Consider the following 25,124-nt stretch of genomic DNA (forward strand, 5'->3'; position numbering starts at 1 on the left):
CGCAGATGGCATGAGGACGTGAAAAGTACGCTTTCTCCCCCTCTTTAGTTTTCGATAAGCAACCTTCAAGGCGCAAGGAAGAGGTAGGACTCTGATTCTTTGTCCCTGAAGAATAAATTCTCTTTCAAAGCTTTGGTACGTCATGAGGTGGCGCTGTGACCAAAGATGACAAGCGGAAGAAGAGAGGGAGCGTACTCTCCACTCCTTCGGCTTCACGCTAGCCGAGCCTTGCGCAACCGCCTGGAGCTGGAGCGGGAGGGGCTCGGAAGCGAGCCGGAAGTGAGGGGCCGGCTCCTGGTGCGCGCGCCTCAACATCCGGGCATCGCCTTTTACACTTCCTCCTCTCCCTCCACCCTCACCCCTGTACTCCCGTACCAACAGGAAGCGGAACTGGAGATGTGTATCCCAGCGGCCTCTTAGCAACGCGAGATGGGGTCAGGTGACACAGCCAGCTGATTCTGGTAGAGGAAGACTTTGGCCGGGGCTGTGACAGCTCCTATTGCCCGACTGGTAACTCGAGGCAGAACAGTCGTCGTCAGAATGTCGGGCAAAGACCGAATTGAAATCTTTCCCTCACGAATGTAAGTAAAACAGTGGGACGACCACCCTCATTACGGTCAGGAACACCGGGCGGGATTCTCGGTTCCTCCGTACCCTGGGGCGGCAGCAAGGTTCCTGATCTTCTGGGTGGATCTTGAGCTCTCCTGGTTTCTTTTCGTGAGTCCAGGGCCGGGCTCCCCGAGGGCCCCTCACACATTCCTCTGGGTGAACCGGACTGGTCAGAGCCATCCCGGTCCGTAGGCGCAGACGCCGGGCCTGTTGGCTTTTGTGGGCGTCCGCTGACCTTACTCGTTAATGGAGCCGTTCGTTCCAGACTCCCCACTGAACCAGGCCCCGGCTTTATGTCACTGTGAATCGTCGCCACTCCTGCCCTAACAGGGCTCAGCTTGGCGGAGAGATGGACGTTCCAACGAGGTCTGATACATGGGTTGAGAAGGGACGTTGACGGCGGTGGGGAGCATGTAGAAGAGACTTCTCCGCCAAACTGGGTGTTGTTGAATCGAAATGCCCTGGCGGGGGTGTCCCATTCGGCCGTGGATTCCCCATAGTCGTTTTCCGGGGTCCCAGGAAATGTCCCTCGCGCTCGGAAGGTGGCCCTGAGTTTCGGACGCACTCCTCTTGCCCTGTCACCACCGCACCTTGCTTAGACCTCTGCTAACGTCGCCCGTCACGCTGCACCGTGGGTCGTATTTTTGTGCACGTCCTTCCCGTGGGACTGGGAGTCTCTCCAGGATGACAGAGTGTCTCGGCTGTCAATCCGTAGACAGTCCGCAAAATGAATGAACCCGTGTGTGGGATCTGCTCGGTTGTGGGCTTTCTCTTTCCGCCCGACTTTGGCAGGAGAAATGGCATATTGTCCTAGGTGTTGGCTAGTCTGTAAGAAAAATATTCGGAGGTTTTTCTGAAACCTACCTAACAGTGTGTGGAAGGTCAGGATGTTCTTATTTGCTCTGTCCTCCGTTTCCTCGTCCTTTTTTTCCTTCCTTTTCCCAGTGAGGAGCAGAAAATTAGTTTTGGCTCTGACATTCAGATCTTTTTCATTGTGGTCCTATTTCTAGGGGAGTACTCTGTTGTTTTTCTTTATCCTGGCCTTTTTCTCTGAGAATCAGGACCCTAAAAAGATTTATTTTCAAACCCCAAACCTAGATTTCTGCCTCTGCCTGAGTGGCTGCAGCCCTTACTGAAATGAAGAAGTTATTGGCTTTCTGTTTACTTTTTTACTTTCACTTGCTGACTTTCTAATAGCTGTTTGTACTAGATGGGAATCACATCAGTTGTGGAGAAAGGCAGTGCCTGAGAAATAGATAAGGATCAGGACTACGGTGGTGTAGTGAAAAGTACAGTTTCCAGCACTTAATGGCTTTGTCCAAATCTCTGCACTGAGAAACAGCCAAACTCCATCTAGCATGGCTGCTGGCAGCCTAAGGCTGTGTTCCTAGGATGACACCAGCCCCCATTAAAATTTGTCTGCCTGAGAAAGCTCAGTGCTGTCTGGAGAATTTGCTGTTTGTTCTAGCCAACACCTGACAGTGGATCCCTGACCTTTTTTTAGGGCATTTTTTACTGAAAAGGGCTTACAGTGATGAATCCATCATTTTTCCATTGAGATGTGTATGTCTCCCCTAGAAATTAGAGGTATCTTTCTCAAGGACCTGAACACCATTTCTTTGAAATGTAATCATTGGGAAGGATTGGAGGTCTGAGTCTAGAATCCTAACTTCCACAGTCGCCCGCTGGCAGACACAGCTGGCCTAACCACATTTCTCCTGACCAGCTCGCTGTAATTCATCACTTCCCTGACTCTACTGGAGTTCCCTCTTCCTTCCCTCCCGCATTCTTCCTGTAAGCTGTCCAGTCACCTCTGCATAAATTAGAATGGAGCTCAGCTCTTTTCTCACTACTGTCTGTGATTACTGAATAAAATCTGTTTTCACAGCTTCAGTTTTAGGACTAAGAGGTAAAAACGGACTTCCTTGGGCTTAGACAAGAAGAATGATAGGTTGTGAAGGTGGAAATTACTATTTGAGAGCACTCAGCTTGCAGTTTAAGAGGAAAATCAGGTGCAGGAAGTAACTCCTTTTCTAAATATTTTCCCAAAGGCTTAGTGTAGGTACTTCCTCATGTAGTCAGATGCCTTTGATTCATCTGGAAACAAAGTTATCATCCTGGCCGAAGGTCAGACACTCTTAAGAAGGGCTGAGCAGTTCTGAAACTTGTAAAAGAACAGTTTTTTTAAGAGCTAGGCTAGAAAATATACTAGTGATTTCTGTTTCAAACAGCTCCAGCTTACAGTGTTAGCCTCTGAAATGGGGCTGACACCCACTTATATGCCAGAGAGAGAAAAACAAGTTTAAGGTGGACTCAAAGGAGGGATTTGGAATCAACAGAAGTCAGTCAAATTCAGATTATAACTACAAGAGCTGTAAGCCCATGGACATGTCACTCTTTGAGTGTCAAGAGTAAAAATTTGTCTGTTTTACATAGGTGCCATTACCTAGGAGGAAGTGAAAATTAGCATAGTAAATTCATTTTGATCAACCAGTTTGCCGTTTTACCATGAACTTCCTGGGATCTGTAGTACCAGGATTTGACTTAAGTTTGATCCAACTCTTTGAGCCCAAATTCTGGTGGTTAGTGTCAACAGTACAGTATGTTTAAATGTACACATTGGGTGGCCAGCTCCTGCTCAGGCAGGAACCCGGACCGGCTTCACTTGGTTGGACCTTCAGTCACTGTGGAGAGAGAATGGTTTCTCAGATGCTATTTATAACCTGTAGGGGAGGGAGGGTCCCACGTGGTTGGCATACAGTGGGCCTAGGTTTAGTTTGGGCCTTGGGCAGGTCACTGGAGTTGGAAAGCTGGTCCAAATCCTGCTCTGCCTTTTCTTCACTGAGTGGCTGTGGGAAAGGTGTTTCATTTTCTTAACTTTCAGGACAATGTCTAAAGTTCTCCCAGCTCTAAGAATTGTCTCAGTAATCTTTGCCCTGTGGTAAAAGATTTCAATATAATCTAAACATTTAGCCAGAAGGTCCACTAAGAGTCACTATTTTGCAGCTGGTTATAAAACCATTCATACAAAATTATATTTCTTTATACCACTGTAAGTATCTAAATTAGATAACCTGTTGTTGAATCTTATTACCCACTTTTTTCCATTATTAAATTTCATCTGGCATATGGTGGCAAGAACAGAAACGTCAATTTTTGCTGTTGGTTTCTTGACTTTGATATTGGTGTTTCTGATGGGAAAAGACTGAAATCGGAGGGAAAGGAGGCTTCAGTAACTTGTCACTTCCAGGAGTCTACTTACATATGTCATTTATAGGTTGCTCAAAGTCATTTGTTACCTAATTTGTTACATTCATGTGTAATTACTTTACATTAATTGGTTGTAGGTTCTTGACTGATGTTATCAGAACACTTTAATGCCACACGTTTAACATAAAAAGCAATAAATGGCCGTGGAATAAAATGTAAAAGATACAAAAATATAGTAGTAAAAGTAAATCAGTTTTTTTCATTCAGTCCCACTTCCCAAAGGAAACTGTTGCCAGTTTCTCTGAATCCTTTCCAGTCTTCTAGTCTGTTCTATCTGTATAAGCAGGCTTACCCGCCTTGCTTCGCAGAGCTCGAACAGTTTGATGTAGGGAGCACATGCAGACCTACCTTCGTCTTTTTTTAATGTCTGCATATCATTCCATTATACAAAGAACCATAATTTATGAAACATTTAACTTGTTTCCACCTATTTGCTCGTACAAATAATGCCAGGGCACTCATTCTCAACCTGGGACGTATTTTTTGTGTACATGTGGGAGTAACTCTGGGAGTAACTGTGGGATAAAGTCCTCAAAGTGGAATTGTTGGTCCTGAGGGCAAGTGCATTTCAAATTGTGGTATAAATTAGTAGACAGATTTTTAAAAAAGACTCCTGAGTACACTTGTAATGGAAACATATAGTTTTAATTTATACATCAAATAAGTATTTAAACTTTGCTGCCATCATAAAATAGCACTCCTGAAAATTTTATGACTTAATAAATATTCTAGACATTAAAACATTGTTTTGCTTTTAAATAAATTTAAGTAAATTTATGGAACACCTGAGGGTGGAGATCTGCAGTGTTAGAAACCAATTAACCTGTCAGCTACAAATGCTATATATTACTCGGATGACATCAAAGAATAAAGCATAGTTTGAACATTGTATGGGGGAGGTATTTTTCTTTCTTTTAAACCTTGGGTATGTCTTTACCTTTGTTTACCCAGGGCACAGACCATCATGAAGGCTCGATTAAAAGGAGCACAGACAGGTCGAAACCTCCTGAAGAAAAAGTCTGATGCCTTAACTCTTCGATTTCGACAGATCCTAAAGAAGATCATAGAGGTAGAATGAACTTTGCTTAGTTGTTTATTTTAGAAATATCTAAGGAGAATCCAGCATGGCCATTGACATTTTAGTTTTTCTTTGTTATTTTAACTTTCTTTCTTTCAAAAGGAAAAACATCACTATAAAGGAAAAACACCAGGTTATTAAAAACACTAGTGTTATTAAACACTAGTTCATTTAATAAAAATCCAAACTCCTTACGCTTGTCCACTAGCCCCACTTGATCTAATTCAGCCCCTGCCTGCTTCTCTGACCTCATTTCCCACATTCTTCCTGACACGCTCCTCCAGGGCCCTCGCACGAGCTGCTTTGTTTCTTTGGCCCGGAATGCTCTTTCCCCAGAACTCCTTACAGCCGGCTCCTCTGGCCATTATGGTCTCTTCAGAGGGGCTGCCCCTGATTGTTCAGTCTGAAGTGACTGCCATGTTTACTTCTGTCACGTTTCCTTATTTTATTTTTTATCATAGCGTGAACTATAGCGTATTTTCTTGTTTGATTGTTTACCCCCACTAGAGAAGGTAAGTTCCATGACAGGGGACTTTGTCTCTTCAGCAATGTGTTTTCAGTGCTGGCACGTAACTCAGTGCTTTAACTCAATGCTTTTTTCTTTTTTGGCTAAATGATGTGTGAATACAGAAGTACATATAAAAAGTGGAGGTTCTGTCCTGTATCCCCCTTTCCCAACCATCCTTCTTTCATTTCCCAAAGGAGCTCTTTGCGCCATTTTGGTTCATATGCTTTCCATATTTCCGTATTCTCTCTCTCAGCCCCCCCACCCGCCCCCCGCTCAGTCTCTGTCTATCTTCGGTAGCACATGGCAAAAGTACTGCTTTTGTAAAGCATGTACCAAGAGTATCATGTGTGGCTATATGTTCAGGACACCCAGATGTAAGAAACATGCAACTATTTTAAGTCTGTCTATAAATTTTCTGCCCCACTCCCCCTCCCTTCACTCCATGGCAGAATATGGACAGCTTTCCATGTCAGTGCATGTAGATCGGTCTCGTTCTTTGTAATAGCTGCGTGGTACTCTATCCCATGGGTGGATGTGTAGTGTTCCCATTTTGTGGGGGAGGGTGCACATAAATTCTTATGTGTATGTTAGCGTCTCTCTGGGAAAGAATCTTAGAATCTTAAGAATTATTTAAGTGTTTGATAACTGCCAAACTGCCCTCCAGATTGTTACACTAATTTACATACTACCAATTCATCAGTAAGAGGACCTACTTCCTTAATTGGCTATTTTTATTTTATTTTTTGTCCATCTATTGGGTTAAAATTGCTATCTTATTTTAGTTTGTAGTACCTTTGATTATTTTGTAAGGTTGACCATCTTTTCATGTTTACTGGTAATTTGATTTTCTTGGTAAATTTCTTTTTTTTGGGGTAGAAGTTCTATATATATTCAAGTTAGGGTACAAAATGCTAAAAATATTTTCTTCAAGTCTAACTTTCTTAAAAAAAATATATATATTTTTGTCGAATCTCTTAGTCCTTTCCTTTACATAGCTTCTGAGTTACATATTTAGAAAGCCCTACAAAGATTAGGAAAGTATTTTACTTTATAGTTTTAAAAAAGTAAACCTTTATCTTTAATAAATCTTTGGATTTGGGGGGACTGATGTGAGGAGGCAGGGATTTAGATTTTTTCATTTCATAAATGGATGGCCACTGCGTGGTCTCTTCACACAAGTACATTCCAGTATAGTCCAGGGCTCTTCTGATCTCTGCTCTGTGTCACTGACTTACTTGTACCTACCTGTACCAGATGTGTTTCCTTACCGTGGCTGTGCATTTCTAATACTTGGTTAACTCCCTACCCATCTGTCTCTGTTATTCTCTTTCAAAAAAATACTGGGTATTCTCAGACACGAAATGTTCTGGACTTCAGAGTCCCTGTGCCATGAGGACTGGGACAGCGCTGCAGGGAGTTTAGGAGATTGATTCCAGCGGACTGTCACGGACCAACTCAGAAACAGCATAGTCCTGCAGTAAAGCTTCAGTTTTCTGTTTCTTGTCTTGATTTGATGTTTTAATTATCAGACTCATGGTTTCGCAACATTGTTAGTGGCCATAACCAAAGCTGTTCCAGCAAAATGGGAAATTTTTATCATTACCGAATCAGTACACATGTACACCTGACAGAATACTGAAGATTATTAAAGGAACATGATTACATGATTTTTCCTTGTGAGAAACTTTTTTGAATTGGCTGTGGGTTCATGCTTTTCCAGACTAAAATGTTGATGGGGGAAGTGATGAGAGAAGCTGCCTTTTCACTTGCTGAGGCCAAGTTCACAGCTGGTGACTTCAGGTAAGAAGACTAACTGGGGTGTTTTGAAAAATCAGAGTTCTTTTATGTTTACAATTTAATTTAAAAGTTATTTTAAATTAAAAAGTTAAAAAGTTATTTAAAAAGTTATTTTAAATTAAATATAAACATTCAGCCCTGGTTCATGTGGCTCTGTGGGTTGAGCACTGGCCTGCGAACCAGAGGGTTACCAGTTTGATTCCCACTTGGAGCACATGCCTGGGTTGCGGGCCAGATCCCCAGTAGGGGGCACGCAAGAGGCAACCACACATTGATGTTTCTCTCTCTTTCCCTTCCCTTATCCTCTCTCTAAAAATAAATAAAATCTTAAAAAATAAATATAAGCATTCAAGACACTTGATATTACTAGGAATAAGAAGGAAGGACAGTTTTAACCGTATCACCTTAACACCACCATCTTCATTGTTACCCACATGTGTCTGTCACATAGCTGCAGGTATGGGGTACTTCATAGTCCATTTTCATTTAACATCCTGTCACCATATTTCCTTGTTTTTACTTATATAACTGCATAATCTTTCTGTAGATGTATCATAATTTAACTTTTTCTTCTAGTGGTGGAACTTTGGGTTGATTTCCAGAGTTCTAGAATATTAGAAAAGTGCCATGAACATCTTCATGCATAAGTATTTTTTCTATTGAATTATTTCCTTAAGATAAATTTTTGAGGATGGAATTGGTTGTTTAAGGGGCATGAATTTATGGCTTTCGTCATGTCAGTATAAATTTTACAAAGCATACAAAATAGTTTAGTTATTGCTTTACAAAGGGGTTTTGCCAACTTTTTAAACATTGTTTAAAGATTTTATTTAGAGGGGAAGGGAGGGAGAAAGAGGAGAGAAACATCCATCAGTTGAATTTCACACACCAACTGGGGACCCAGCCTGCAACCCAGGCATGTACCCTTGACTGGGAATTGAACTGGTGACCTTCAGGTTCACAGGCCAGCACTCAACCGCCTGAGCTACACCAACCAGGGCAGGGTTTTGCCAGTTTACATGTTAGGTGATTCTGCAAGTAAGCCTGTGAAGGAGACCAGGTAAGCACTTCCTCTCCGTTGGAGTTCAGTGCTCTCCTGAGTCAAATGGCCATTTAGGGGCAGAGGCAGAAGTTACTTTCAAGGGTTTTGGTTTTAGTCTTATTTGCCAATGACACGATTCCTTCCTTCTTAGTTTTTACTATCTTTCTAGGAGCATTACCTGATGGGCAGGTCTTACAACTTGAGAGGCACAAGGCCTTTTGAGGGAGAAGGCTGAGTGTTGCCAATGTTGGTGGGACAACAGCGTGCACGGGTTTTTCCGGCAGAGGGAGGGAATCAGTAGTGTGAATGCTGTTGGGTGGTTCTGGGGAAGACACTGTTTTATGGTGACAGTGAGGAGTCAGACAAAGCCAGAAGGAATTTAGATAAGTTCTGGGATAAAGGAATTGTACTCCTGCCTGGCCAAACTTAGGTCTGAACGGCAAACCCAAAGGAAGGCAAGTTTTCTCTAAATTACATGAACAGAACGAAAATCCCACATGTATGACTGACACCTCAAGCAATCTGCATACTTTAAAATAATTCTTTCTTAGCCCTGGCTGGTGTAGCTCAGTGGATTGAGTGCGGGCCTGCGAACAACATGATGGCAGTTCGATTCCCAGTCAGGGCTCATGCCTGGGTTGCAGGCCAGTTCCCAGCAGGGGACTCATGTGAGGCAACTATACATTGATGTTTCTCTCCTTCTCTCCTTCCCTTCCCCTCTAAAAATAAATAAATAAAATATTTTAAAAATAATTCTTTCTTTTCTTACAGCTAAGTTTTGAATATTGTTCATTCTTTGCTTTCTGAGGCCCTCCTCTGGAATTTGTGATTTTTCACCTTTTCTAGAAAAAGACAGTTATCAAAACATACTTAACTGTGAAATCTCACTCTTGTTACAGTGACCCAGTGGGTCCCTGTAGGTTTATTTCTCCCTCTAAAACCGTAACTAAACCAAGGCCCTTTCCCCTGCAGCACTACAGTCATCCAAAATGTGAATAAAGCCCAAGTGAAGATTCGAGCAAAGAAAGATAATGTAGCAGGTAACTTTTCAATCCTTTTAGAACCCTTGGGGGAGAAAAGGTGACATTTTAAAATTAACCTTCTTATACAGCAAGATCTCGATATCCCAGTTAATCTTTTCTACTCAGAACAAGTTGATTGGCTTTACACGTTGAGCCAGTTGTAATTGGAGGTTGCCAGAGGGTGGGGTCGGGGAACTGGGGAGTTGTTGGGTGGGCATAAAGCCAGGGCAGTTCAAGGTGAGTGCATTTTAGAGGTGCGTTGTGCTGTGGAGTGCCAACAGAGTAGTATGGTGTTGTGCACAGGAGTGCCAGGTAGGCCTCATGTTGAGAGTTCTTGGCATACACATGCACAGGACAAGGGACACACACAATCTGTTGGAGGTGATGGGTATGTTTATTACCATGGGTGTACCATGTATACAGTAAATATGTGCAGGGGTTTTTTTGTATAATAAATGATTATCAAAGCTGAAAGGAAAAAAACCACGGTGACAATCAGCTCCTTTATTGCTGAGGCTAATTTAATTTTTGAATAGGATTGGACACTTAAGAAGGCAGGTTCCTGAATTCGTTCTTGGAAAGCAGTGATTGTAGACAGTCTGCTGACTTTTTCTGTGTTGAACAGGTGTCACTTTGCCAGTGTTCGAACACTACCACGAAGGAACTGACAGTAAGTGTGTCTCTGGGTTCTCCTGACTCCTCTTTAAACGAGTTTTGTTTGGGGAATTATCTGACCCTTCCCTAATTTGACAGCATTTTTGGAGTAGCAAAACATCTTTATTCAGTCTGTCCAAAGTAATGTTTCTGTTTTATAGAAGCAGCAGTATTCTTTCTCTGCACTCACCTGTCACTGGTTCACGTAAAATACTTTGTACAGCTTGAGTAAAGGAGAGCATTCTGGAGTCACCTGGTCACGGAGAGTGCCACTGTACTGGGCGCAGGGCACTGGGGTCTGCAGAGGGAAGGGGCCGCACTCTTAGCCTGGCAGGCCAGTGAAGTGGGGGCTGATTGAAAACCTCTGCTGCAGTTACAATAGGATCCTTGTGGAAAACTGCTCAGCATCATGTTCTTAATGTTTGGGGAGTGAAATGGGCACTTCGTGTTTGCATTCAACAGAGATAGTGAATTTGTCTTTACATTTTGGTGGTGTTCTGACTTCTCTCGGGGAATTTTAGGGGGAAGATTTTTATTCTACAGTTACAAACGTTGTCTGACTGGTTCTTTCAGGTTATGAACTGACCGGTTTAGCCCGAGGTGGGGAACAACTGGCTAAATTAAAGAGGAATTACGCCAAAGCGGTGGAACTGCTGGTGGAACTGGCCTCGCTGCAGGTAGGCAGAGTGCTGCTGGAGCTCTTGTAGTGTGACTTCTGACATTCGAGTGTGGACATTCAGATCTTGGCTAGTGCACACCGCACTGAGTGCTTCCGCTTGTTCCCATGGCCCTCTATGAAACAAGCCAAAGGTGTTTTGATTTCTGAAATGGTGGCTTCTGCACCTTTGTCACAACTTTTGCTACTAACAGATGAGTGGTGGTGTCCTGTCACTCTGCTAGATGAGAGCAGCAGTGGCAGTCAGTGCGAGATTTCAGTGGAGAGAGAACATGGTTCACACGTGAAAGCTGTGTTGTTTTTTTGCCTTTGTGGCCAGTGAATGTATATCTAGGTCATTCGTACACAGTTCTCTCCTCTTGCCATTTTTGTAGCTTAAGTCTGAAATAAGTAAGTTATGATAGCATGGAGACTAGGTGTTACCCGTATGGAAATCTCACAAGAATTTTTTTTAACACGTTTAAAAGGCGTAGTCTTAGTCTCCCAGTGTTCTCCACAAGTGCCAAGTGGACAGGGTGTGACTAGGCAGACTTTGTACTTACAGTGTGTGTTCCCTTGTTTCAGACGTCCTTTGTCACTTTGGATGAAGCCATTAAGATAACCAACAGGCGTGTGAATGCCATTGAACATGGTGAGTGCTAGCTGCTGTGAAGCCCTTTGTTCGTCACTGTCCCTGCCTCCACTTTTGTTACCCAGCCGCTAGGATCAGGCACTGACTGCCGGGAGGGAAAGGCAGGCATTGCCCACAGCGGGTAGTGCCGGGAGTCAGCAGTGCAGCAGAGGTAGGTGCTTTGGCAGAAGGAGCTGTATGATTTTGGGGGAGTGGGGAGTTAGACCAGAGTGGGGAGTTCAAAATTATGGAATATTTTACTCATTTCCAGTTATACATGAATAAAGGGGTAGAGACTATTTTGTAAGAGCTCTAGTGTTTTCTTCTTTCCAATCACTGAGTGTACAACTTTTTGTACAGTGTACAACAAAGTGTGCAACTCAGTGTGTAACAGAGTAAATATTTACTTGAAAAGTTTATTTGACAAAATATTTACTTGAAATCCCTCTTCTAGAAAGTGTCCTCCTTGATTTCTGAAAATAAATTTTCCCACTTGATGCATCATTTTCCTTCTTATTTCATTATTTTTTAAAAAGAAATTTTTAAATTTTTTAGATTTTATTTATCTTTAGAAGGGAAGGGAAGGGGAGAGGGAGAGAAATAACAATATATGGTTGCTTCTCGTGAGTACCCCGCTGGGAACTGACCTGCAACCCAGGCATGTGCCCTGACTGGGAATCAAACCGCGATCCTCTGGTTCACCGGCCTGCGCTCAATCCACTGAGCTACACCAGCCAGGGTGGTTATTTCATTATTTTAAAACTATGACTGCTTAGTGTTGATAGAATACTTAAGAAACTGTTTTCATTTTTTAAATTTTAAGGTAATAAAGGAGTAAAATGTGAATAGCAAAGAAATGATTTTGCTTGGGCTCTATTAGTGTGAAACAGGAAGGTTTTTCCCGACTGCTTGGCAGTGCCAGCCCTTGTGCACAGAACTGCCAGCAAAACAAAAGGGACGAGGTGCCGCTGCAGCCCTCACGTGAGAATAGGTGAATTCTAGGTAAAATAGAACCTTACAACTGACATAAAACTCACCTCCCTGCATTCTCTCTGCCTCCATGCTCGTTTTGACAGCGGATTACTGTGGATTTAAACTAACATTTGCGGTTCAACGTCATGATACAAATTCAGTGTCATGTATATCGTGGTCTAATTTTATCTGTATAGAGAAGACACTAGAGGGGCATATACCAAAATATTTTAAAACAATCACTTTAGGGTGGTTGGATTATAGTTTTGTTTTTATGTTTTTGTCTTCTAAATTTTGTGCATTAAATGTTAATTGGTTTTATAAATAGAAAAAAATAAGAATCTGGTATACACATGGGCACTGGCAATTTGGAAAAAGGTTGTTTGAAGTTCTCACGTGTGAGTATTGTTTTAAACCCTAGTCATCATCCCCCGGATCGAACGGACCCTGGCCTACATCATCACAGAGCTGGACGAGCGAGAGCGGGAAGAGTTCTATAGGTTTGTTGAACCTGGCGGTTCCCAGTCATTTTGTTTTCCATATTCCGAAGTCTCTATTTTCTGAAATTCTTGTTGGCTCACGTTCTTTAAAATCAGCACAGCTTGTATTTTATTCTGGTATGTAAGAAGCAAGAAATAGTATTGCCAAAGGCTGTGAAGATAGTTCTCTTAGCTTTACACATAGCTAACTAAAGCATGGCATCCTCCAAATTTTTGGTCAAATATTTGAGTATTTAAAAAAATGAAACTGATTTAGGTTGGCTGTCTCCTGCATAAAAAGAAACCAGAATGAATCAGTCACTCAGTATGGACTGCATGTTGAGTATGTCCCAGAAGGGGACATCACGTTAGAGTTAGTGCAGTCCTGGGAGAGAAACGACACATGTACCGAGTTGACGGTGAACACTGAAGCTAGCAGAGATGGTAAGGACTGCATAGGTGGTGTGCAGGGGCAGTGTGCCAGGTTCACGGAAGTGGGGGACAGGTGAAGGCAGGCCTGTTCAGGGGAGACATGCCATCTTGAACCCTGAGTAGTGTGTGATGTATAATCCTAATGATCAGAGGTTAGTTTCTATCCTTTAGTGGCACTCAGGGTGGTGGTGATCTAAATGGAGTGTTCCAAAGTTTTCATAAATGTCTGAATGCTCAAAATCTGTTCCATTATCAGGGAATGGATTTCAAAGTTTGCTCACCTTGGAATAGAAGCTTTTGAAATCCATTATTAGCTTAATATATGTGTATTCTACCTCAAACCTTTTTTAATGGGCTATAAATTATTGAACTGAAATTAAAATAAAATTTCAATTTTGTTGTAATTTGTGTTTATTATCCTTGTTACAAAACTAGAAGCGAATGTACTTTAGTGCTGAAACAGCATTGAGAGAATTCCTTTATTTTACAGGTTAAAGAAAATACAGGAGAAGAAAAAGATTCTCAAGGAAAAATCTGAGAGGGACTTGGAACAACGGAGGGCAGCTGGAGAGGTGGCGGAGCCTGCCAATCTCCTGGCTGAAGAGAAGGACGAGGACCTTCTGTTTGAATAGTCGTCTTTCCTGCTCTGGTTTTTTCAGAAATCCTAACGCGGCACCATTTTAGTTCACGGTGTGTAGGTCTGGTTTGTGTAACTGTTTATTTTCCAGCCTAAGAATGTCACTGCTGGTAAAATTTCCCTGAACGTCCTTTTATGGGAGTACCTTTGCAGAATCCTAATTTAGCAACCATTTATCACAGATGAGATTTCGATAACCTGTCCAGAAACTTGTACAAGTTTATGCTGCAGAAGAGCATCCTCCGCCACCTGCATCTGTGTTACAAGTGATGGGCTGACCCAGCACAGTAGAAGTTCCCCTCAGGACCCAGCAGTGGTCTCAGGCCAGCTCCTGCGGGAGCACCCTCCCACCCGCACACTCACGGCGCTGTCGTCTGCGCTCGCTGCAGCCCTGCTTGTGTCACTGTGGCAGTCCCCTCCTCAAGCTTTCTGGAAGCCCTCACTTGCTTTTCATGACAGGTCTCTGTTCTGCCTGTCATTGAGCAGTTTTGCCAATTTCAATGTGATTATGGTATAAACAATAATATCATTTAAAATGAGTTGTTCCTTTTTTTTAAGACAACAATTAAGGAACTAGAACCTATATCTGTGCCAATAGAGGGTATTGCCTCATGGTGAAGAGTAAGTTAAAAGACACTGTGTTTCACCGAGGTTCCAATGGACTGACTCCTGGCAAAAACATGAAGCCAGGGTAGTCGTTAGGTATGCTGGAATCTTGAATGGCAGAGGATATAAATACAGCAAGAGAAAGTATTCAGTGGCTTTCTTTTATTTGAAATATAATTTTATTTTATTTTTACAATACAGTGTGCAGTATGACATCAAAATAAGAGTGCAGGTACAGGATGAAAGTACAAAGGAGGACTAATGATAAATGTCAGAAAGGTCACCTTATTAAGGCTAAATCCCTGGTTCGTGTTTTCCACACACATTCATGAAATTACATTCAAACTATTCCTTATCAATACTTACTCCTTAGACCATGAAAAATGGGGAAAAATCCAGATACTACATTTTCACAGAAAGCAAATCTGGATTAGTCTGAATACTCTTCCTCCCATCTGTTCTGACTTAAGAAAATTTAGTAAAGGAAGATACTTCCCTGTTTGAACTAATGTGCACTGTGTTAGCTACTGATGTCATTCCTGTAAGTGGTTGAGACCACACTACTGAGGGTCCCAGTCAGAACCAGAGGGACAGGACACGGACCCGGCCATGTGGCTTGACAAAGGAAGTTGGCCAACACTTGGTGTTCACCTTGTTTAGGGACTGGCCAGGTATCAGCACAGCCACGTGGCTGGGACTGGCATTCCCATCCCTCTGCCCACACCACTGCTGACGAGGCAAGAACTGTAAGACTTCACTGACCCCAGAAACCTCTCGTCGCCTTAGACTTAAGTGTACGATGGCACGGCATGTGCCTTGGGAGGGGATTTGCTTGTTGAAACCGTGTCTTGAGTCCCACGGTACAAGGCCTAGCGTGGATCTCTGCCTGCAGGCTAACTCCGGGGACAGCACAACAGCCACTTACTGACACTGCCGGGAATCTCATTCTCACGTAACTCAGACTTCCAACAGTTCGGATCTTAGGGTCAAAAACAGCTGTCAAAACTCCACTGTCCACCACAGACTACCTTTCATTCCTGAGGAGAAAGTAAACTGCAAGACTGAAAAGATGAAGGCCTTCTATTCCTTGGTTTTCAATGCTGAAGATGAGTGTGAGCTTTCACTTCCTGCTATGAAAGCTTGGGAGTGTTCAGACCCGAACAGACAGTATGTGGAGCACTCCTTTCTCTAGCCAAGGAATGTTACTTTCTTCCTAACGAACAGTATCTGAAGTACTTCCGCATGAGACACTGCAGCCAACTTGAAGGCCATGCAAATTTGAACAGGAAAAGGCAACTTACAAACAGTCTACATTTGTTCAAATAAAATTATAAGAGAAAATCAAATATATACATGACACTGAGACCACTAATTAGAAACAACTGCTTACATTAAATTATGTGACAACTCAGTATTATTCCAGTGTTTAGCTTTGAGAACAGGAAATGCTGTGGCTAAAGTTGTAAAAATAAAACGAGACATTCACATTTGAGGTTGTTCATCGCATCACACCATCCCTAAAGGCTTGAAAAGGCTACACATTACCTTTCTGTGCCAGTGTGAAAATCCCATTAGCTTAAACCTTTAAGGTTTAGCAAGTTGTTGCATTATGGTCACAAGGGGCAGACCTTGTCTGCCCCCCATGTTCTGTCCTAGAATGTTCAAATGACTTTCAGGTCATCCTTCTGATCTCGAAGTCCACTCTCAATAGTAGTTCCCTCAGATAAAATTTTAGTACAATGCTGAACAAGTGTTATCAATGACCATTTGTCAATCTATTAAATATTAGTTTACAGTACAGCAGCTATATTCATCACAGAATTCCAGTTTATTACCTATATACAGCACAGTCATCAAATTATACTGTGCTCCAATATAAAAATGCGAAAACTCAGATGTGCTAGTCCTCATGTACATAAAAAACTGCATCGTGAGAAACTCAGTCAACACAGTTTACATGAACACCTACCATTCATAAAAATGTAACACGTTCTATTGTACTATGCAGAGCACAGAAAGGAAGCACAGTTAACTAATTAGCTGTGACAATTTAAGGACAAAACTCACAAAATCATTAAAAAGAACAGCATGTTGTACATGCTTAACTAGATAAGAGTCTGTTGAGTGTGCAGTAAAGTCTGATCCACAAAGTTTGAGCTAAAAATTGGTGCTTCTAATGGAATGTTTTTTAACAGTTAAAAGATATTCAAGCCTAACAGAGTGGCTCCAGACCAAAGTGGCACCTTAAAAGTTTTTTTCAATCACTATAAACAACACAATGTATTTTTGTAGTAAGGTATTAAAATCTGATGTGTATATTATACTTGCAGCACATAAAAGAAATCTAAGCAAAGTATTTCTGATGACTAAACCAGTTTTCTTACAATTGTCTTGCCCAGTACATGGAAGCATGGTCCCCCCCTCCCCCCATGATTTCCCATGAAATCACTTAAATTAACTGTTAAATAACATCAATATTTATAACTGTGTGAGACATGGACTGCTGTGTATATATACACACTTCATGGAAGTACAACTAGACAGAAAAGATTCAGTTAGGTGAAAACAGGGTTTTACGTGGACAAAATGGAATTGCTCTGTTGAAAGCATCTATTTAGAATCCCCAAATGAGGCAAGAACATAAAGCCACAGAATAAAGACTGCTGTGCACAAATTACTTACAGGGATTTCCTCCTCATGGTTTAGACAGAAGAACAGGCCTACACTGCCTGCCACCTTACCCTCCGCGTCCTGCTGAAGCATGAGGTTCACCTTCGTACTGGCAGTTCGCCAGATCAAGTCCGCTCATGCCACAGGAAGGGCTTCCTTCACCTCAGCCAAGTGGATGGCACCCACTGAGGTTCAGTATCAAGTTTGTTAATTAACCTAAGCAATTCCTGATAGGCTTTATCAAGGTCTGAATTCACAATTGCCGTGTCGAAGTAGTGACCGTTGTTCTGCTCCATCTCTCTAGTTTTCTCAATGATTTCTCTCAGCTCTTCTGGCTGTAAAGAGGAGACAAAACGGAGGTTAACTTCATTCCTTGCCAAAACATACACGTCAGAGATGGTCAATGAACAAGAAATAACCTTACACTGCTTTCCTTCTGTTAAAACACTCGTGCTCCTTCCCCACCCTGTCATGGCCCCAGACGCTTTGGCATCTTTGGGACCCACACTAAATCCCTCTGGACTCAACAGAATCTGTTCACACTGGGATTTAGGTTTTTAGGTTCCGTATAGTTCTGTCTTCTCTTACCCATGAGACAGTGCTTTAAGGGCACAGACTGAGTTCCCTACAGACATTCAGTTTTAAATATTTTGGGGCATCATAACCTCTTCCTAAAAAGAATATCTTCTGGACCACAGAGTGAACCTTTCTGGATGGAGCAAGTGTGGCAGGACCCAAAGCGCCATCTATTCTTGGCTCTTACAGAGCCCCTGTTCTTTATATTTATTGCAGAGTTAGGCAAGGTAAACATTATTGGGAAAGCAAAGGATCAACAGAATGGGTATCTTTTTAATGGAAACACTGCTTGTCAAACCAAGATTTAATAATCAAATACAGCTGACCCTTGAATAAAATGGGTTTGAACTACACGGGTCCACTTACATGCAGATTTCTCAATAAACACCTAACTTTTCAGTCTGTGGTTGGGAGTTCACAGGTGCAGAGGGCAGACTGTATGCCTTGATCTACACTTACCTATTTTTTCTGTACTAGGCTACAGTGCACACCTCAGTAGCTCCTAAGGCTAATACAATCTGCACAATCTACACTTTTTTATATCAGGAACTTAAGCATCTGTGGGTTTCGGAATCCACAAGTGGTCCTGAAACCAATCCCCTGCAGATAACAGAGGTAGTTACGTGGGATTTTTGACTGCACAGGAGCCAATGCCCCTGACCTCGCTGTTTAGTTTAAGAGTCAACCGTGTGTGTGTGTGTGTGAGTGTATACACATATATATGTATGTATGTTTTGGGACACACTCAGCTTAGTGTGTTAAATTGCTGCTGTTTTCAATACACAAAGGAAGTCTTTACGATGTAAAAAGTATCCTCAGAAGAGCCTGGGAAGTGATACAGAACAGGCTATTTAAAATACTGGGCAAGGGCAACAACTGTTTCCCACAGACAAGCGCAGGCGGCAAGGCTATGTGCTTCTGATTTATAGGCCGCAAGTGTTGCAGGAAGCGGAACTGCCTCCAGATCACCCCTGTCAATGCAGAGAACCAATTAAACTCCGGTCCTAATGTCTCAGGTGTAAATCACATATCGGTACCATAATGNGTGTGTGTGTATACACATATATATGTATGTATGTTTTGGGACACACTCAGCTTAGTGTGTTAAATTGCTGCTGTTTTCAATACACAAAGGAAGTCTTTGCGATGTAAAAAGTATCCTCAGAAGAGTCTGGGAAGTGATACAGAACAGGCTATTTAAAATACTGGGCAAGGGCAACAACTGTTTCCCACAGACAAGCGCAGGCGGCAAGGCTATGTGCTTCTGATTTATCAGCCGCAAGGGTTCCAGGAAGCGGAACTGCCTCCAGATCACCCCTGTCAATGCAGAGAACCAATTAAACTCCGGTCCCAATGTCTCAGGTGTAAATCACATATCGGTACCATAATGGACCAACAAGACAAGACAATTTATATCATTCAACTGCTCGAACTTCTGTGACAGTAGGAAAACATAGGAAAAACTATGTGATCTCTGTCTCGTCCTGAGGCAGCTTCAAGTGCAGTTCTCTGATTTTCCCTCTGGAATGTTGTGCATCTGGCTGTCGCACACAGGATCCTTTGTTCCCTAACAAGGCGTCCCCTAACAGGGACTCTGCTCCCTGCTGTAACCACACACACCAACGTCTTACTGAAACTCAATGTCTGCTCAAAGCTCACCAGTACAGAGAGAATCCCAGACTCAAAATCGAATCTTTGTGGTGCTAGAGCTCACCCACATTTCCATGAAGTTACACTGAAATGTAAATGTTAAGCGTCACATCTCACACAGACTCACTCACATAAATACCCAATCCATCTCGTTTTTCTTTTTCAAATTTAAGGCGTTATTTCTCCTTTTGCCAACATAGCTTATACCATTTATTTTGTTTTAACTTATTTTTCAAATTCTAATTCATTATTAAAATGAAACAAAAAGGTTTTGCTCAAAAATTTTGGGACTGACAAAATCAGCTTGTAGAGAAAAGTGACCGTATGAGTTCATGTATCAGTTTACCTCTCTCAAACCCTTTTAACGGAACAGACTCAGTATAATCAAATGATTGTTCATATTTTGCATCCAGAGAAACACCATCACTTCCCCAGTTAGAACCATTCCATTGACTTAAAACTGAGGATTTGTTTTTATCCAACACTTCTATTTTGTGAGTGATAAAGCACTACTGGAAATGCCAAAGGAATTAAAACAGAAGTGAAATTAAAAGGCAATCAGATACATCACCCTCTACTCAACGACTGCAGAGTATGTATTTTTACTGGTGTGCGGGGAACATGTACCATGGTAGGACATATGTTGGGCCATAAAACAAGGATCAACAACAAATTCGAAAGACTGATATGTTAGTATGTTCTCTGACCACAATGGAATTATAAATCAACAAAATATTTTTTAAAATCTCCAAATATATGTAAATTACACACTTCTAAATAACCCAGGGGTTAAAGAAGAAAAAGACACAGAATTAGCAAGTATTCTAACAAAATAATAATTAAAAGTATAATCCTAAAATCTATAGGATACAACCAAAGACCCCTTAGAGAGAAATCTGTAACTTCATATTAGAAAAGAAAATTTTAAACTCATCTAAGTTTCCTTCAGACAAGTACAAATTAATGCCAAAGTAATTATAAAGAATAAAAATGTCAATTAAAAGAAACCAGACAAAAAATAGAACAAATTAACAAAGACAAAAGTTCTCTAACTTAGTTCTTTTTCTAAAGGGTTTGGTTATTAATTTCCATATAAATTTTAAAATGTTTCAATTTCTACAATAAAGCCTGCTGAGATTTTTTAAAAGGTAACAGCTTTCCTGATATGTAATTCATTTACTATTCACGCATTTAAAATGTACAATGAACTGGGTTTTAGTGTAGTTACAGAGCTGTGTAATCAACACCATTATTCAATTTCAGAACATTTCATCACGCCCGGCACCCTCCCCACTACACCTCAGCAGCCACTCCCCATTGGCTCCCAGCCCCCAGCCCTGGGCAACCGCTGATCTCTTCAGTTCTCTGTCGAGCTGCCTATCATGGACAGTCCACACAGGGAATCATACAATATTCGGTCTATGTTGTACTGTGTATCAGGACTTCATTTCTTTTTATGACTGTTTTTCAAGACCATAATAACGCTACAGCAATCAAGATAGTGCACTATTAGCATAAACACAGAAGAGTCTAGAAATAATCCACAATCCTCCTCGAATTCCCCCTCAACGTATTTGGTCAGGTCATTTTTAACAAAGGGACAATGTCATTCAATGGGAGAAAGGGTAGTCTTTTTCAAGAAATGATTCTAGAGCAATGGGATACCCACATGTGATTTTAAAAACAAAAACCAGTAAGTCTTAACTGTAAGAAAGATGAAAAAGTATACTTCATTGAGATTAAATATTTCTGATCTTCAAAAGAACCATTCAAAAGATAAAGACTTTGAGAAAATATTTATATACAGATATAAAGAAGAAGAAAAAAGATTTGAGACATTTCACAAAAGAACACACCTAAATGACTACATGAAAAGATGCTATTACCAGTCACCAGGAATTTAATGATAATTCAAACCTATTAAGAACTAAAAAACTGTTCCAAACCAACAACAGCAAAAGTTGGTAGAATGTGGAGCAAATGAAACCAAGGTAGGAGCACAAAGTGATTCCTCTTTTTTTTTTAAACATTAACGGTCCATTTTTTGAGTTTTCTCTCTTTTTTGGTCCCTTTTTAAAATATTTTATTTATTTATCTTTAGAGGGGACGGGAAGGAGAGAGGAAGAGAAACATCAATATATGGTTGCTTCTCGTGCATCCCCTGCTGGGAACTGGCCCCTGCTGGGAACTAGCCTGCAACCCAGGCATGTGCCCTGACTGGGAATCGAACCTCGATCGTCTAGTTCACAGGCCTGCACTCAATCCACTGAGCTACACCAGCCAGGGCCTGAGTGATTCCTCTTAAACAGAAATGTTTATAAAATCGGCAAAACCCAGGGAAGAGTGTTTGTTACTTTGACATAGCAATTCACATGAATTTTCCTTTTTCACATTTAAATAAAAAGCCAATGCTCTCTGATTATCAGCATATTCTCACTGGATAATAATTAATAATGGTTAGTGTAATACGGACTGCCTCAATCATGTCCAGCATCTAAAATATTTTTAAAAGTTTTCCATTTTAGATCATGTGAGAAGACCAAAGGAAGCAGACAAAAAGAACATAAAATTTCAATGAGAAAAAAGAGAGAAAAACAAAAGCAGCCAATGCTGGCTCCCTGCATATGCAGAGTGTCTCTACAGAGAACAGGGGGCCATCTCTTAAGAATCCGAAGAGTCCTTTATTTGGGGGTGTGTGTGGGGGGGTGTCACATAATCTCTGTTGGAAATAACATACGCACACTCAGAACATTAAATAAATGGTAAGGACTGCCAAGGCTACCATACATTTGGGGTAGCGATAGGGAATGTGTAGGGAACAATGACAGAAGCTGCCTTCTTTGGAGAACTGCCGCCGTCCAGCCAGAGGCAATTGGCAACCATGGAGGTTTGGGGGAAAGTGGTGTGGCAGAAAGAATCATCAGTCTGAAAGCTCGAGCTGATGCAGCTTTTAAGCACTGGGACAGATTAGGCCATGACTGTTCCATGTCTATTTTCAATGGAATAGTAGAACAGTCTAACTCTACCTTTGGATTCTTGCCTTCTTTCGCCAATAACGCCCGAAGCCTTTCTTGTGAAGGGGGTGCAATAAAAATAATATACGGTTTCAAGTCTGAATTCCGGAGAGTCTTCAATGACTGAAAAGAAGAGATGTTTTGGATCTTTAAAAAAAAGTTCATCACTTAACTACTTCCAATAATATAAGTGCAATATAATAATGTCATTTAAAAAATTGCTAGAAGTGTTTCCAAACATCTTTGTAACAAAAAATTCACAGTATTTTAAGATCCTACCATTCACTGTAAAAATATATTGTGTACTTATAAAATCACACACAAACACACACAATATTGGTTCGTTCTTTTTATGTAATGAAATAAAAGTGAATGACAATGAACAATTACAACTACATGATGCTAACATACCCTGCTCATCAGATCACAAGCAGATTTTAATAACTACATTAAAAATCCACTTTAGAGGAATTTGAAATGTGCAGTAACCTTATAATATGCTAGGGTCTAAATGCAAGCACAACCAAAGAGAAAAACCTCACATACACATCCCCCCCAAAAAATTCTGGAAAAATCCATCCAAGAAAAAGCAGACTCAATTTGAAGGAGGAGGTCGTGGTTCCCACCTCGCCTTTTCTACCGCTGACAGTGTGTCCACTAGCTGAAGCGCTCTCTCACAGTGGGAGCTGCAGGGATATGCTCCCTATTTTAAAATCTAAAAACATTATTAAGGCAATATGCTTAATTTCTCCACGTTTCTTTGGTATAACTGCTAGCCCAAATAATATAAGAACTCTGAAGGCATTTAGTAAATACATTTATACTTCTCTGAAATGTTTACACTGAAGCAGTCGAGACTAAACTCTCTGTCCACTAAAGAACAAAGAAAACCTAGTCACTACCCCCAGAGAGCCGTTTCAGAGTCAACTCCCTTCCTTGTACATTATTTAATGATCACTGCTTGGGTTTCCTGAGCTGACCCAGGCAGCCGATTCTGCCACATTAAGGAATGTTTTATATGCTGAAGCTGCCTGGTCTAGAAAAACTTTTCCACAACAAACACAATCTTAAAAATCACAAATTTCTCAAATTATTTTATTTTTTAATGGAAATAAAAAAGCAACTGTTATTTTTAAGTTTTTGCTTAGTCTGCAAAATAACAGAAGCCAATGGAAGTTTCATTATTTAATACAACTAAGCATTTATTATAATACTTGCTAATACTTGAAGTATAGTACTTAAAGCCACAAATATGTCCTCTATTCTAATTTTTCTCAGAATAATCAAAAAAGGGAAAATTTTTAATAAACTCTAAAATCCTTAAAGTACTACCAGTATCACAGTTACTGTACTTTATGTTTTAGAAAATAGGTTCGTGAATATATATATGTAGGCATGAATGTATTTTACTCGCTGAGGAAATTGAGATTTAGCAGTCTGTCTGGTTTCTCATAGGGAAGCAGTGGGAAAAAGCTGTGTATGAACTTAATTAGGTCCTATGGGCCAAAATACAATCGCCCTAAATTCCTTTGCAAAAAATGCCCTCAAGTTCGATACCCTAAACCAAAAGAGCTTTACCTGTGTACGTAGACTTAAAAGACATATTTTCCCAGAGTTGATCACTTGACGTACAGAATCTATGCTGGTTCCATACAAGTTTTTCTCAAATTCGCCATGCTCAATGAACTTTCCGGCCGCTATGTCTGCCTCGAATGCTTGCCGAGAAACGAAGTGGTAATCTCTACCAGCTACTTCGTGGTCTCGCCTACTGCGAGTTGTATCTGAGCAAATAAAGTCAGACAAAAATAATTGGCATTGGCATAGATCAGGGTAAGGGTGGGGCATAATCTTGTTAATCAGAATATGATTTTATAATATAGAAAACAAAATAATTAGTTGATAAAATGTTAAGAGCCCATGTGTTTAACACTAATTTCTAGATTGAGAAATGAAAATATGTTTCTAGTATCTTATTAATAGTTACATTTGTAACTTTCTTACATTTTAAATTACTGCACCTTGCATTTAAAACACTACTACTCACCTCTCCAGAAGTCTATTTCCGTAAGGTTAGGTACTATATATGGTACCATACAATTTTTAAACAGAACTTCTATGTTCAGAGATTATGTCTAAATTTCTATCTTCTGCAACAGTTTAAAAAAACAGAAGTTGACTTCTTATTGAACAGGGAACCATAAGAAGCACAAAATAAAATTCATTTAGAAAGTAATTAGTATCATATTCTTAGGAAAAAGAGAAATTTCTCAAGAAGATCTGGTTAAAACAAGACTCCTCTTTTCAGGGCAACACCGCTCTGATGAAACAGACGGAAAACTTTCCTACACAGTCGGGCTCTGAGGTGGTGAACTGAGAAACACAGGGAAACGGGGAAGCATCCGAACTCACGAGGAACTGCAGATGCAAAGCGGTCCTTCTCTTTGTTCATGAGCCTCTGGCGCAATTCATTCTGGCCACAGTTCTGTGGGCCAATCAAAATGATAGGTCTTTTCCTATTTGCTGGCTGATGATACAGTGACATTTCCTCGTAAGTTAAGATTTCTTCATTGTCATAGTCTTTAAAAAAAGAAAAAGACCTTCAGATAGAATTAGTGCTATGTAATAAACATATATCCATACGTCTTCCAAAAAATTGGAAAGCGTGAAATTTCTTATTAAAAACGCTAACTTTTTGGATCAAGACAGGAGCATGAGCATCTTCCATGAGCATCTTCCCAGTCATACCCTTTCCAGGAAACCATGAAAATAAGTCAGACCATAGAGTAATTGTTCTAGAAATGCTTTTCTTGTTTCTAGAATAA

General features: G+C 40.9%; 2 protein-coding genes across 6 annotated transcripts in view; one reads left to right on the forward strand and one right to left on the reverse strand.

Moving 5' to 3' along the window:
• The first annotated feature begins 15 nt into the window (after positions 1 to 15).
• On the forward strand, positions 16 to 14,325 carry ATP6V1D (ATPase H+ transporting V1 subunit D). Its single transcript, XM_037031252.1, is given in 11 exon segments — positions 16 to 235; positions 238 to 515; positions 517 to 581; positions 4,831 to 4,948; positions 7,186 to 7,265; positions 9,277 to 9,344; positions 9,952 to 9,996; positions 10,554 to 10,657; positions 11,221 to 11,287; positions 12,660 to 12,738; positions 13,640 to 14,325. Coding segments are annotated over 11 exon segments (1,116 nt in total). The 5' UTR covers positions 16 to 165; the 3' UTR covers positions 13,782 to 14,325.
• Positions 14,326 to 14,532: 207 nt separating this feature from the next.
• Positions 14,533 to 25,124, reverse strand: part of PALS1 (protein associated with LIN7 1, MAGUK p55 family member) — a 69,366-nt gene continuing 58,774 nt past the window's right edge. For all 5 annotated transcript variants that reach the window (XM_037031249.1, XM_037031248.1, XM_037031251.1 and 2 more), the window contains 4 exons: positions 24,712 to 24,879; positions 23,881 to 24,083; positions 22,315 to 22,425; positions 14,533 to 17,397 (listed from right to left, as the gene is read on the reverse strand). In XM_037031249.1, the coding sequence (XP_036887144.1) occupies positions 17,221 to 17,397; positions 22,315 to 22,425; positions 23,881 to 24,083; positions 24,712 to 24,879 (659 nt within the window). In that variant the 3' untranslated portion in view covers positions 14,533 to 17,220. The remainder of the gene's footprint in view (positions 17,398 to 22,314; positions 22,426 to 23,880; positions 24,084 to 24,711; positions 24,880 to 25,124) is intronic.

The sequence above is a fragment of the Sturnira hondurensis genome, unplaced genomic scaffold (genome assembly GCF_014824575.4).
Source record: "Sturnira hondurensis isolate 20B ecotype Veracruz unplaced genomic scaffold, ASM1482457v3 Scaffold0021143, whole genome shotgun sequence".
NCBI classification, from domain to species: Eukaryota; Metazoa; Chordata; class Mammalia; order Chiroptera; family Phyllostomidae; genus Sturnira; species Sturnira hondurensis.